The sequence below is a fragment of the Panicum virgatum genome, chromosome 7K (genome assembly GCF_016808335.1).
Source record: "Panicum virgatum strain AP13 chromosome 7K, P.virgatum_v5, whole genome shotgun sequence".
NCBI lineage: Eukaryota > Viridiplantae > Streptophyta > Magnoliopsida > Poales > Poaceae > Panicum > Panicum virgatum.
The window spans coordinates 43,851,204-43,866,371 of NC_053142.1; the positions used below are offsets into that span (position 1 = coordinate 43,851,204).

Consider the following 15,168-nt stretch of genomic DNA (forward strand, 5'->3'; position numbering starts at 1 on the left):
CGTACAGTTGGTGCCCCGCCGTGCGTTTGTCCAGGAGCCACGGCGAATCTGGCCGCCCGGCCGTCCGTTGGCGCCAGCACTGAGTGCACTGTGGCCAAAATTGGCCATGGCCACCGGCACAGCTAATAAGCTCGCTCGGATTGGATCATCATCCATCTCACCGTCTGGGCTGCTCCGGCCGGCAGCATCAAGGAGGCCGCCCGCGAGCTCCCTTTCGCAGGTGCATGATTGGCAGGCAGATCCATGATGGTAATTGCTGGTTCGCTAATCTCGCGCTGCAGCTTTCCAGGCGGACATACAATAATGGCGCACATGGCGTTAGCGATTATTAGGGCAAGGGTGCGAGAGGAGATCCAATGCTGTCGAGCTTACTAGAAAAGAGGATCGTGGAAGCAGGTAAGACATCCGATTGTAGCTGGGAAACGCCGCCGCCCACAAGGCCACAAGCTACTAGTACTGGAGACCATCAGTGAGTAAGTTCACGCCAGAGCGGGCGGGGGAGCTCCAAAACGAGTGGTCGCGTCGTCACTCGGAAGACACAAGGCTGCGCAGACTTTTCGCTTTTGTTGCCGGGCTCGTCTTCCCCATAGTGCTCGCCACACACACTGCGAATAGCGGAGGGCGGAACTGTAGGAGCTGGGCAGCTGGCCACCAAATCTAGCGGGGAGAAGTCAGCAACGCAGTGGCAGTGCGGCACTGTGGCGGCGATGAGTCCTTCCGCCTTTCTACGGGTCCCCGGTCCCATGGGCGGTCGGCCTAAGCCCATGACGTCGGGTTCCCCGCCGAGCACTCCACTGCGACGACGCAGCAGGTGCATCCCTCGTTCCCTCCGCCCGGCCGTCGTCCCTGCTGGGGCCGTTGGCGCCACTGTCTAGCTATCGAGGGGGCGGTTGCCCCACTCAAATATCGAGTGGGGCCATATTAATTTAACAAGCAATATTCTATGTGCGAATCTCAATTATTAATAAGGTGAAAGTATCATCTGTTTATTAGATTGGGTACTGGAATTAGTATATGAAGTTTATTGAGGCAATATTCTATTATGTTCCCCTCAAGAAAAAATCTTTCTATTCATTTCTTGGAAAAAAAAGTGGGAGAAGCAGTGGTACGCAAGTTCTTGTTAGCACAAGCTGCTAATGTCTTTGCTCTTTGCTTAGGTTGAATCTTTTAGCACCGGTTAGGAGATACCAGGAGTTTGGAAAAGGGGAAGTAAATCTTGCGATTCCCCAAAAAAAACTGAAGCAGATCACATCGGACACAGATCCATTGGCTACTAATAGCTCCTAATATAATCATCAATCAGGGGGAAGAGATTACTAAAAACCGCAGGAATGTTAGAAAGCTAGCTCGAGAGCGACGCGAAAGTAACGCACCATATATTGCCTGGTGTGCATTTGTTGTTCGCTCCCGGGGCACCAGATCACCACAAGCCAAGCGCGCCATGGCGTCCCGCGTCCCTCTCGCTTCCCGCCTGCTTCGCCGTCTCTTTAAATAGCCGAGTTCCTACTTCCTTCTTGTGCGCTTCCTGGCCCTAACTCGGCGCGGATCAATGTCCGACTACGGCGGACCGGCCTCGCCGCGGACGGGGAAGCACCCCTTCTACCGCGGCATCCGGAGCCGCAGCGGCAAGTGGGTGTCGGAGATCCGGGAGCCGAGGAAGACGCGCCGCATCTGGCTCGGCACCTTCCCGACGGCCGAGATGGCCGCCGTGGCCTATGATGTGGCCGCGCGCGCGCTGCGCGGGCCCGACACGGCGCTCAACTTCCCGGACCTGGCCGCGTCACGCCCCGCGCCCGCGTCCACCTCAGCGGACGACATCCGCGCCGCCGCCGCGGAGGCCGCCGCGGCGCTGCAGGAGCCCGATCGCCGGCCGGCCCGCGGCATTGCTCCTGCGGCGGCCCGTGGAGGCGCGCAGCAGCAGACGGCCGGCGGGAGCAGCGGCGCGGCGGCGCAGCAGGAAGGGGGCGGCAGCGGCGCGGGGACCCAATACTACCTGGACGACGAGGCGCTCTTCGAGACGCCGCAGTACCTGCGCAACATGGCCGCCGGGATGATGCTGAGCCCCCCGAGGCTCGGCCGCAACTCCTCCGACGACTCGCCCGACCCGTCGGAGGCCGGGGACAGCCTCTGGAGCTACCGTGATCCGTAGATCGATGCCGGTAATGGCGAATTGGCGAATGCTGTAATAATGGATGTGGTGACGGAACTAATACGGTCTACTACAACGGCTGCTGCTGCCTGCAGCTACTACACTCCTACTGAACCTGGAAGCTGAGAAGAATGATGTGGAGAGGTAAGGAGAGAGGTACATACTGGTCCTATCCAGTCCAGCCGCCATGTGTGTACAGTGGGATAGCTTCAGTCTTCCGCCGGAAGCCCGGCAGATGCAGTGTATCTTTCACTTCTCTCCTTTTACCCGTAGGCCGTGTTTAGTTATTTACATGTAAAAATTTTGTGTTGGAATTTTGCTAATTTAAAATACTAAATGAAGTCTATTTACAAAATTTTTTACATAGATGGATTGTAAATCGCGAGACGAATCTAATGATGCTAATTAATATATGATTAATTCATAATTAGCGGATGGTTACTATAGCATCATTGTTGCAAATCATAGATTAAATAGACTCATTAGATTCGTCTCGCGATTTACAGCCCATTCATACATGTAAATAGACTTCATTTAGTACTCCATACATGTATCCCAACATTCAATGTGACATTTTTTTGCGTTTATGAGTTTACGGGTAACGATCTAAACAGGGCCCTAGTAGATGTGTGTGTTTCTGCTGTGGAAGACAGAAGGGGGAGCTCTTCTTTTTCCACTAAATTCCACTTGGCTCTCTACCTAGCTAGTGGGATACCTCTCCATTCGGCCGTGTGGCAGTACATATGGAACTGCAGAGATATACACACATACATACAGTCATATATATAATATATCGGATATATTATGCTGCAAACCGTGGGTAGATGGCACTTAAGCTACTACATCAGGGTTCAGGAAGCTCCAGCGTCCGTTGGCCGCGTGCGTCAGCAAGCGGAGGTTGCATCGCTGCATTTTAAGACGTAGGGAAAAGACACGCCACTATCAGTTTTGACACGAAAATACCTGTGGAGTGTCTCAAACAAAAAATAGAAAAAGAAAAGGATGAGTTTTGACACGGCCATGCCCAATCAAACTGAATAGAGCATGCAAGAACAAAGCAAAAGCATCCACTGTCCAGCGAAAAAAATATTTTCAGCTCAGAGGCAAAGATTAGGCTTGACGGCTAGAGCAAGGATTCGTGTATACCTGGACGCTTTGAGGAGGCCTGCCGCCGCCGCCGACCTCACCATGGCCGCGCTGCCATTATGGTGTCCTCGGGCGACACTGTTGCTTGGAAAGGTGGCTGCGCTCCATTGCGGGTTGCGGGACGAACTTGGCGGAGTAAAGATGACGATGTCTTCTCCCTCTCGCCAACATGTAGCAGTGGCCCTCGGGTGTGTTTAGTTGGTGAAAAAAATTGGGTTTTGGTACCGTAGTATATTTCGTTGTTACTTGACAAATAATATCTAACTATGAATTAATTAGGCTTAAAAAATTCATCTCGTGCTAATCAGTTAGACTGTGTAATTGGTCATTTCTTTCAACTACATTTGATGCTTCGTGCATATGTCCAAAGATTCGATGTGATATGTATTATAGAAAATTTTTTGAGAACTAAACAGGACCGACAGCTCGGTAACGCCTGTTAATGGCAGCTAGTCACTGCTTCCTCGACGCACGATTCTCAGCAACCATCTAGTGTCCGATGGCTGGTAGGTAGCTACGATTGTAGTGCCCCACTCTGATTTGTAGTGGCTGCTGTGGCCCGTTGAAATGAAAGATTGAATGGAGAACGGGATGGGATAACGCATAAGGCTCTTGGAACCAAATTTTTTTCAGAAGTCTCTATCACATCAAAAAGAATCTTCCTATTTTATAGTATTAAATAAAATCTGTTTATAAATGTTTTTTGACAGCTGAGTGTTTTTTCACGAGACGAATCTAATGTGCCTAATTAATTCATAATTTGCTACAGTACCATCGGCTAATCATATATTAGTATATCTCATTAGATTCGTCTCGCAATTTAGCCCCAAGGTTCTGCAGTTAGTTTTATAATAAACTTTTATTTAATACTTCTAAATACTAAAAAAATTCCAAGAATTTCAAAAAAGTCCCTGAAACCAAACAACCCCTAAGCGTAATTCAGCTCTTTGCAAAGGCGCTGTACTGTTGATCGTCATCACTCCATTGCTTTTGGAGATATCTTCGCCTACGCATGAACAGACAACTGTTTGCTTTCCGTACGCCATCGGAACTGATTGATTTCCTGTATAGCAGTCAATGCAAGCTCTTGGCTCGGTGCCAGCAAAGACCACTCTATGAGGGGGCGTTTAGTTCCAAAAACGAAAATTTTTAAATGTTCCATCAATGTTTGACCAAATATCGGGAGGGTTTTTCAAACACTAATTTAAAAATTAATTTCAAAACTCACTCAGAAACCGCAAGACGAATAAACAATTCCCGTTATCAACCAATCTACAGTGTCAGTGTATGCGAATCTGGCTCCCGGCCGATAGGCCCAACTCTTTCCCCCTCGGCCTTCTATCTTGTTATGTCTTTCTCCTTAAAATTTCTATAATGGATTCGACTGTAGGCTGGCAGCATATTTTCCCAACAACCTTATTTACTATTAAAGCATCTTTGAAGTCCCACATGAAACCACCTATGATTCTACGTGGACACTCTGAAAAAATAGAGAACTTCTAAAAATTTCCACAGAAATCAGAAGCATCTGGCCATCAATTTGACAACTCTAATCATAATAGTTGTTGGATCTATTATCTTTACTAATAAATTATCCACATTTGTCATTATGAAAATAGACTAAAATAACCCCCTAAATATGTATTTAAATTACTCACATTTGCCATTATAAAAAATCTGAAGTAAACCCCTAGTCTTCATGTAAATTATCCATCTATGCCATTATAAAAATAATATAAATTATCCCATAAAGTTTCATTCAATTATCCAATTATGTTATTGTAAAAAGTTAAATCAACCACTAAATCTGAATTTTAATTATATAAGTACAAGAAAATATTAGAGTGCACCAATATAAAATTTTAAACTACTATTTCTATGATTATTAATATATTATTGATATTATTATTATATAAAAATACTACTCACGATATGTGTCACCATGTATTAATGTATGATCGGAGAGATAAGAATATCAATTCACAAATAAATGCTTCAATTAACATATAGACATGCGATGCAAAATAAGATCCATTGCAATTAGAAATAGACCACAAGTGATATATTATGTGAAAAATTAGCAGTCAAAATGCACCAAGCGAAATCGCACCAGTATTTTGAGACATGAAGTTGTAAAATAGACCATTTACACCTAATGAATGAAAGAAATAATAGGAGAAGGCTTATAAGTTGCAAATAATCTGATCAAGTTATACTTCCTCCGCTATTGCAGTGGCATCTTATTTATGTGTGATAGATAGCATGTGTTTGACTGGTCAGCAAAGTGGTACTCGTTGGTTATATAGTTTTTCTTTATGCTGGTATTAGATATTGTGATGCAGATATATGTAAAAAAAAATTGTGATGCTATTTCATGGTTACAATATTCTCTGATAAAACTAGAGCTTGGATTTATCCTATATGTAGCAAAATTAACTGGCTAAGGTGACGGCGCTGTCAGCATCACCCTTGGCCGTCCCCGAGGTGCGGGACACGGGTGTTGGGGGCGCCACCTTCGGCCATCGACCGAAGGCCCGCGCGCAATTTGAATGCAACGACAAGGTCTCCTCCCGGCTCGGCTAGCCGAGCAGTCAAAGGGCTTCGAGCTTCGGGCGAAGACAGAGGCGCCTACGGCGCAGACCGGTTTGCCATAGGCGAAGACGAAGAGAAGCGAAGAGTAACGAAGACTGAGGCGCCTACGGCGAAGACCGACAGGCGAAGACGAAGAGAAGCGAAGAGTGACGAAGACCGAGGCGCCTACGGCGAAGACCTGTTCGCCACAGGCGAAGACGAAGAGAAGCGAAGAGAGGCGAAGACCAGGGCGCCTAGGGCGAAGACCAGGGCGCCGACTACGAAGTCGAAGACCAAAATGGAAGGCGTCGGAGAGTAAGCACTTCGAAAGCCGCGAAGGGAATCATGTAATGGGCCCAATGGGCTGTAATGGGCCCAATGGGCATAAGAGGTTCGGATGTAATTTACCAAATGATGTAAAAATACGGTTGTACCCTGAGAATATTCCGGGAATATAGTTGTTAGGGGGCATTACGGTGTAATAACGGAGGGTGGTAGGTGAACCGTCACCTATAAATACCCGACCCCTGTACATTGATGGGACACATTGAATACAAAGAGAGAATCCAATTTACTGTGCGAAGCCTCGCTTCTGGCTTGGAGTTGCTCACTTCGGCTGGTGCGCTCTTTCTTCACTGTTGTAGTGTTCGTCCGTTCCGGAAGCACTCTCCACCAACAGTTTGGCACCCACCCGTCGGTTCGACACACCACGCCACACCACATGGCGGCGATGAATAAGGGAGACGCTACTACCACTTTGACAGACACGACAACAACAATGACAACTCCGCAAGACGAAGCCGCCCCCGGACAAGAGCCCGCAACCGGCAACGAAGACATCACCATCGAAGACATCGCAGAAGGTCAACACGAAGTCGATCTGCTGGACCTTGGCATCTCTGCCGAAGACATCGCTGCAATGCGAAGGGTTGATTCTCGCCTCGAAGAGGCGCGAAGAGCCAAGATACAAGCTCTTCAGGAAGAATCTGCGGAGCCTCAAATCATCATGAGGGCAAAGGGTAAGGAAATAATGTTGACTGAAGCAGAAAGGCAAGAGCAGTACAACAAGATGCAAGAAGAAGATCTTCGCTGCAAGGCGTTACAAGAGAAGATCAGAGCACAACGACTGATGCTCGAAAAAATACAGGCACTGCAGCCGCCGCAGCCACTGCCGAAGGGCACGGTCGCAATGAACCCACCAAGAAACGCAAGGGTCCGAACAAGGACTATACCAGTCGAAGAGATCTCTGACCAGTCTGAGCCAGAGGAGGAATGGTTTTATCGAAGGGGCCACCCGCGAAGAACGCCATTGTCTGAAGAGTTGGAAGAGATACAATGGCCTCATCGCCTCAGTTTGATGGTGAGTCCGACCCCGAAGAGTTTCTCCTGAAATACGAAGCCACCATAGAGGCAGCCAGAGGAGGCACAACGTGCAAGGCGAAGGCACTTGTCCTCGCGCTGCGAGGACTGGCTCAGCGATGGTATGCAAACATACCCCCAGGAAGCATTCTATCATGGAACCAGCTTCGTTCCCAGTTGCGCTCAAGTTTTCGAGCCGTCAGGCCCGACGAAGTCACATCCTGCGACTTCCTTAACTTGAAGCAAGGAAGCATGACTTTACAGGAGTACCTTCAGAGCTTGATAAAGCTTCGCGCAAGAGGGCCAGACATCACTGACCAGAGCATTATCGACTCAGTAGTCAATGGGATCAGCCTCGGCCCATGTGGGGAGTACTTAACCCAACGAAGGCCGAAGACAGTTACCAAATTGTTCGAGATAATGCAAGAATATTGCATATCAGAACGTGCGAAGAGGGAGAAGCTCGAAGAAATGAATGAGAAAAGGAAGTCAAGGAATATCGAGAGGTCGCACCAGAAGCCATGGCATTCCGACCAGTCGAAGCATAAAACTGTCAATAGCGTCTCCAAGGAGGAGTCACGTGAAACCAGGCACCACAAGAACAAAGGCGGCAGAGATCACCGCGAAGACAGATCTATCCGCGAAGACAGATCTAGCCACGAAGATAGATCTAGCCACGAAGACAGGCCCAGCCATGATGACAGGTCCAACCGCAAAGACAGAAACAATCGCGAAGACCGCTACCAGAAAGGCTGAAGAGAAAAGGGGGGCCGAAGGGAAAAAAACACCATTTTGCTATTTCCATGGGAAGGACCAAGGTCATTGGACCAATGAATGCCCAATCACAATTGAAACGAAGGCAGAGCTCGAACGCAAAAATGCATAATCAGCAAAACCAGTAAATTACACTTCGCAACCACCGCATCCAGTTCCTCTTCCAATAACCGCCTGGACCCCAACACCAAATTGGCCAGTGTCATTCCCAGTTTACAACTACAACCCATCATACATACCTCCAATGTCATTGCCTTCGCAACAATCCATGCCACCACCTTCGCACCAGTCGATGCCGATGCTACCCGCTCCGCAGTACGCCAACACATGGTCAAGGAGCTCCACGCCTTTACCCCCACCACCGAAGATCAAGCCAGGACAGATACCGGAAAGAGCAGGCGATGGACCCTCCGGCATCATGGTTAACATCATCAACGCCATCTCCGGAGGATTCAATGAACTGGTTCATGAGACGAAGAGGCAACGCAAAGAATACTTCAGAACTGTCTCTCATGTGAGCGAAGGCAAATGTTTTCGAACTCCGTGGTCGCATGTCCCAATAACCTTCACACAGGCGGATCTTCGGCTACAACACTACCCTCACAATGATCCCCTTGTCATCAGAGCCAACATTGGCAAGAATTCAGTACACTTTGCTGGAAATGACATCGGAAGGATATTGGTCGACAATGGCAGCTTCGCAGACATTCTGGTATGGCAGTGCTTCGTCAAGATGGGGTTCACAGAGCAAGATCTAAAAAAATCGCAATACCCACTCATTGGCTTCGGAGGCAAGAGAATCGAGGCCCTCGGCAAGATAAAGCTCAACGTCACATTCGGCGAAGGGGTCACGCAAAGAACCGAAGCAATAACCTTTGATGTAGTGGACATCAACTATCCATACAATGCCATCTTCGGCCGCAACACCCTGGTGAAGTTTGCAGCTGTAATCCATCAGCCGTATCTATGCATGAAGATACCTTCAGCAGGGGGAGTCGTGACCGTCTACGGCAATCAAGAAGAAGCGCGCAGGTGCGAAGATAACGCGTATAGCACCAACAAAACCGTGCATACCATTGAGGCTACCGAAGAGGACACAAGAACATTTGTTGCGGAAGACATGCGAAGAGACCATAAAAACGAAGGGGTCTCACCAGCAGAACATACAAAGAAGGTACCATTATGCGAAGATGTGCCTGATCGTCTGGTGATCATCGGCTAGGAGCTCGAGGAGCACGAAGAAGAAAGACTCATACAATTTCTGAGGAACAATCAAGACGTCTTCGCATGGTATTCGTCTGACCCGCGAGGAGTCAGTCGAGAAGTCATTGAGCATATGCTTACAGTCAACCCGAAGGCAAAACCGATAAAGCAGGGGCAGAGGTCAATGTCCAAAGAGAGGAAGAAAGCATCACAGGGTGAGGTGCAGAAATTGCTAGACGCAGGTGTCATTCGCGAGGTGCAATACCCAGAGTGGTTGGCAAATGTGGTCATGGTACCGAAGAAGAATGGGAAATGGAGAATGTGCATCAACTTCACCAACCTCAATAAGGCTTGCCCGAAGGATGAATACCCTTTTGCCTCGCATCGACACATTGGTCGATGCGGCGGCCGGCTCAGAAATGCTGAACATGCTGGATTATTTCTCCGGCTATCACCAAATTTTCATGAATACGGGGGACGAAGAGAAAACTAGTTTCACCGCTCCCTTCAGTACATACTGTTACATCAGGATGCCAGAAGGCCTCCGCAACGCAGGCTGTACATTTAACAGAATGATCAAGAAGGTGCTCGGGGATCAGCTAGACAGAAACATCTCCACATATGTGGATGACGTGGTCGTTTGAAGCAAGAAAAAAGAAGATCACATACAAGATCTTCGTGAAACATTTGCAAACCTTCGCCGGCACGGGCTAAAGCTAAACCCTGAAAAATGTGTTTCGGTGTTCGAAGAGGCAAGCTGTTGGGTTGTATGATCACAGAAAGGGGTATAGAGGCGAACCCTGAGAAGATCGAGGCAATCAGGCGGATCAAGCCGCCAACCACAAAGAAAGGAGTTCAAAAATTGACAGGTCGATTGGCTTTGCTGAACAGATTCATCTCCAGGTCGGCAGAAAAGTCTCTCCCATTCTTCAAAGCACTGAAAGGAGCTGGCAACATGCAATGGGGCGAAGAGCAAGCGAAGGCGTTTGAAGCCTTGAAAACATTTATAGAAAACCTGGCAGTCATGTCCAGCCCTTTTGAGAAAGCAGAGCAGCTCTCGTCGAAGAGAGATTAATCGAAGGCGAACTTAAGCAAGTCCCCATCTATTTCGTCTCCGAAGCCCTGAGTGGCTCGAAACTACTATACTCCGAAATGGAAAAAATGGCTTACACAGTAGTCATGGCTTCGCGCAAGCTTCGCTACTATTTCTAGAGTCACAAGATAAAAGTTCCAACTTCGTTCCCTCTTCGGGATATGTTTGAAAACAAGGAGGCCTCCGGCAGAATAGGCAAATGGGCTACAAAACTAGTGGAGCATACAATTGACTTCGTCCCCAGAACAGCAATCAAGTCTCAGGTCTTGGCAGAGTTCATTGCAGACTGGACTCCAGCGGTACCTTCGCAAGAAACACCAAAGTTAGAATCAATATGGCAGCTTGAATGTGATGGGGCATACCAGAGATTTGGGGCAGGGGCTTCGGCAATCCTCACTGCCCCATCGGACACACAATTGAAATATGCAACGAGGCTAGACTTCAAAGGATGCACAAACAATGTTGCAGAATACGAAGGCCTGCTCCTAGGTCTTCGCAAGGCAATAGTACTGGTAGCGCAAAGGCTGTCCATCAGATCCGACTCGGAGCTAATCACCGGACACATCAATAAGACTAATAGAGCACTGAAGCCGGAGCTGTCAAAGTATCTGGCAGCCGTCCGAAGCATGGAGAAGTTTTTCCTCGGATTCAACATACGGAGCTTCCCATGATTGTAAAACAAGCAAGCCGATATACTGGCGAAGGCCGCAGCTCAATATGATCCGTTGCCACCAGATGTGTTCTTTGAAACATTGAAGCAGAGCTCTGTCAACTACGCCGAAGAGCCTGTAAAATTCATCAACGCCATAACCAGCGAAGACTGGAGGGCAACCATAATGGCCTATCTGCGAGGGCATTTCATCCCTGAAGATGACAAGGAAGAAAAGAGAATGGCTCTTCATGCTCGCAACTACAAAATCATCAACGAAAACCTATATCGAGGGGGTGTCTGCGCGCCCCTCCTGAAGTGCATCTCTTGTGAAGAAGGCCGACAGTTGCTCGAAGAGATTCACGCAGGCATGTGCTCTTCGCACATTGCAACAAGGGCATTGGTAGGCAAAGCCTTTCGCGAAGGCTTCTATTGGCCTTCGGCGGTTGCAGACGCGCACGAAGTGGTCCGAAAATGCTCAAATTGCCAAAGGCATGCACCATACAGCAAATTTCCACCAGACGAAGTGCAGTTATTGCCTCTGGTGTGGCCCCTCGCTCGATGGGGCATCGACATTGTAGGGCCTTTGCCCACGGCGCCAGGAAACTACAAGTATGCTGCAGTCGCAGTAGAATATTTCTTGAAGTGGGTCGAAGCCAAGGCTCTCAGAGATATCACAGCCGGAGTCTTGCAGAAGTTCTTCTGGCAAAACATTGTGTGCCGCTTCGGCGTACCAAAAGAAGTCACGGTAGACAACGGCAAGCAATTTGATTGCACCACATTCAGAGACTTCACCACGCAGCTTGGGACAAAGCTATGTTTTGCTTCGGTCTATCACCCGCAATCGAACGACGCGGTGGAAAGGGCCAATGGCATCATCTTCGCAGGCTTAAAGAAGAATATTACCGAGTTGCCGAAGGGGAAGTGGATAGATGAGTTATCAAGGGTAATTTGGTCACACAATACGACAGAGTCAAGGACAACGAAGTTTACTCCGTTCAAGCTCTTGTACGGCGAAGAAGCTGTCACGCCCGAAGAAATCAAGCTCAAATCCTGGAGGACGTCCAATGGGACGGACAATATAGAGGAAGACATAAAGCCTTCAATCGACACAATCGAGGCAGCAAAGATGCAAGCAGCAATCAACCTCGGCAAATACCAAGAAGAAACTCGAAGATGGAAGAACAAGAAGGTGAAGCCCAGGGAGATTCAAGAAGGGGATCTTGTGCTTCGCAGAATCCCAAAGGCCAAACAGAAAGGGAAGATGCATAGCAAGTGGGATGGACCATTCATTGTCGCCTCCATGGTGAGACCAGAAGCCTGCAGACTTCGCACACTGGAAGGGGTCGAAGACCCATACTCATGGAACAAAGATATGCTGCAAAAGTACTATATGTAGGAACAATGTAAGAGCCTGCGGATAAAAATAACCGAAGGGGCTTAACAGTTTAATATTTATTTCCGCAATTTTTTTTATTTTATTTTTTGTTTGCGAGAAATTCGCACAATGTATCGAATGGACCGTACTCTTTTCCTCACGGGGGAAGGCTTCGCACGTTCACTCTGGACGTCGGAGGTGTGAGGTTTTTAACGAGGTGGAACCCTGTGTAACCCCTTGTGAAATATAAGCAAGGTCCCCCGAAAAGAAAAACCTCTCACGAACAGGAATATGGGGAAGGCACCGAAGCGTCGACCCCTCTTCGCCAAGCGAAGAGGGGAGTCATCGGCGCATAAAACAAGCGATGACGCTTGAAAGAAGTAAGCACAGGATGCAATCCCGGATAGGGTCTTCGCTCCCCTTAGCTTTACTTCCAACTAAATAACAAAGTCCTTATGAGCGAAAAGCCTAAGGCAGAAAAGTCCTTGCGAGCGAAGAGCCCAAGGCAGAAATTCGAAGACATAAAAGTCCTTATGAGCGAAAAGCCTAAGGCAGAAAAGTCCTTGCGAGCAAAGAGCCCAAGGCAGAAATTCGAAGACATAAAAGTCCTTATGAGCGAAAAGCCTAAGGCAGAAAAGTCCTTGCGAGCGAAGAGCCCAAGGCAGAAATTCGAAGACATAAAAGTCCTTATGAGCAAAAAGCCTAAGGCAGAAAAGTCCTTGCAAGCGAAGAGCCCAAGGCAGAAGTTCGAAGACAAAAAATCTTAATGAGCGAAGATCCCAGGGCAGGAAAGTCGATGAGCAAAGAACCAAAGTCGAAATCTCACGCGTGATAATTCATCGTCCCCCGCAAGTCGAGCAAAGATGGGGTGGCGCTTCGCAAAACGTACATACGCTCGACTGCGGCGTCAATGACTTTCATCCTCTCGCCCGTGCAAAGGGGGGTGGCGCTTCGCAAAATACAAATTTGCACAGTCAAAGGATAAAACTAGGAAGCATAAATATATTCATTTGTATATAAAAAGAACACTTCGTGTTACAAGAAAAAATACACTTCGCAATAATAGCGAAGAAAACGCACGTGTACACTTCACACAAAAGCGAAGAAAGGTACAAATTTCTTCCCTTCGCGCTAAGTCGAAGACTCCACGAAAACTAAATCATGAAGTTACATCTGAAATTTCTTCGTCGAAGATAAGGCGGTCCAAGTCAGATATGACTTCGCGGACTGCAACATCTATTATTTCTTTGGCTGTCCGGCGAAGAAATGCTTCAAATTCAACCCCTGCAAGCGAGGGCACCCCATCGTTAAGAAGAGCCTTCGTCAAAAATCCCTTGGCGATGATACATGAATTCATGCGGGGCAACCATGTCTTCAACAGGCTCCGGCTTTGGCTCTAGAAGGCCCATGGGCGCTTTATAAAGTCTATCGGTGTCCAAAAGACGTTTTATTTCATGGCGAAGCCGGCGCTCAGATAGAACTTTTGTGTGTTCTTCGGAATTGCGCTGGAATTCCGCGAAGAAACGTTTTGTATCGGAGTTCCGATAGTCATATACGCGTTCTCGGTCAGACCAAAACTCATCAAATAAAAGCCAAGGGTGACGGGCACGGAACTTCTCCCAAGTTAAACCAGAAACATAAAAATTCCCGCGGTTCAAGCACCAAGGAATAATACCTTCGATGATCCGCGCAGGAGCCAACGCAGGGTCCTGCGCAGACATCGAAGGCGTTAGATACAGTGATACTTCTGTTTTCAATGCTACACTACTACAAAAATCACTAGGCCTTCAGTCATCACACCTCGCCGATCTTCGGTGCATCATCCGCTTGCCCCCCGCCATCTTCGCCCTCGCCATGGCCAGGGGCTCCGTCTTCGCCGCCACAAGGAGCGCCGCTGCGCAAGTTGCCGGCTTCAGCCTCGCCAAGGAAGCCTCGAGCGAAGATTCCTGCCTTCTCTTGAATCTATGAAATCAAGCATGTCGATAAACGAAGACGGTAACAAAAAGTGAACCTTGAGAAACACGAAATGGTACCTGATCTTTCATGCGCTCCGGCTCAACATCGACAAGTAGCCGCCCCTTTTCATGGAAGTACTTCGCGAAGTTCTTGGCGATATTCTTAGGCAGGGCAGAAAGGGCTTCGGGGCACAAGGAGTCCAGCGAAGGCCATTCAAAACACGAGTCCCGAAGAAGTTGCAGCTGAGCCTTCACGATGCCCGTCGAAGAGGCACTGCTCTCCGCTGGAAGCAAATGGCAGACGGGAGCACTGAGAGTACGTGCCGCAACCGTAGCGGATAGCTCGCATTTGAAGTCCGCGCCAGATCTGGCCATCGCCAAGGAGGCACGGATCCAGCGGAAGAGCTCCGCCACTTCGATGTTCTCCTCTTGTGATATCTCCGGAGGGTCAATAGCGAACTTCGCGAGCAGGCCGTGAATGTCAGTTTGCACCAAATCTGTGAAGGAGCTTATAGCGGTGCGCCATCGCTGAACAACATCTTTCCCACGGGCACGTTGAGCTTCGGCAACCCTCCGGGCCTCTTCGGCTTCAGCTTTAGCTTTTTCAGCATTTTCCTTGGCCTTCTCCGCAGCAACTGCGTCCCGGCGAGAAGCCTCGGCTGCCACGGCATGGTTCTTCGCCTCAGCACGTGCAGCAACGAGTGCCTCCTCGAGAGCATTTTTTTCCTTTTCCAGGGCTACCACACGCTCCTCCATTCTCGCTAACTGTAAAGTTCGTTCGTTGTCAATCCTGAGTTGACGGGAGGCGCAACGCGAAGCGACGAAGGCCTTTAAGGAGAGGTCTTCGACGTCTTGAAAAATTTGTCTCACTCCGGTGGACATCAGGCGCTT

The 15,168-nt window shown here is 48.6% G+C and overlaps 1 protein-coding gene across 1 annotated transcript; it reads left to right on the forward strand.

The window, feature by feature from the left end:
* Window positions 1-439: 439 nt before the first annotated feature.
* LOC120641501 (ethylene-responsive transcription factor ERF027-like) lies at window positions 440-2,503 on the forward strand. The gene has a single exon (XM_039917670.1). It carries the CDS (start codon window positions 1,550-1,552, stop codon window positions 2,147-2,149), a length of 600 nt encoding a protein of 199 aa, XP_039773604.1. The 5' UTR covers window positions 440-1,549; the 3' UTR covers window positions 2,150-2,503.
* The last annotated feature ends 12,665 nt before the right edge of the window (window positions 2,504-15,168 follow it).

Coding starts and splice junctions, on each gene's coding strand:
- LOC120641501 (XM_039917670.1), top strand. CDS start 1,550: ATGTCCGACTACGGCGGACCGGCCTCGCCGCGGACGGGGAAGCACCCC.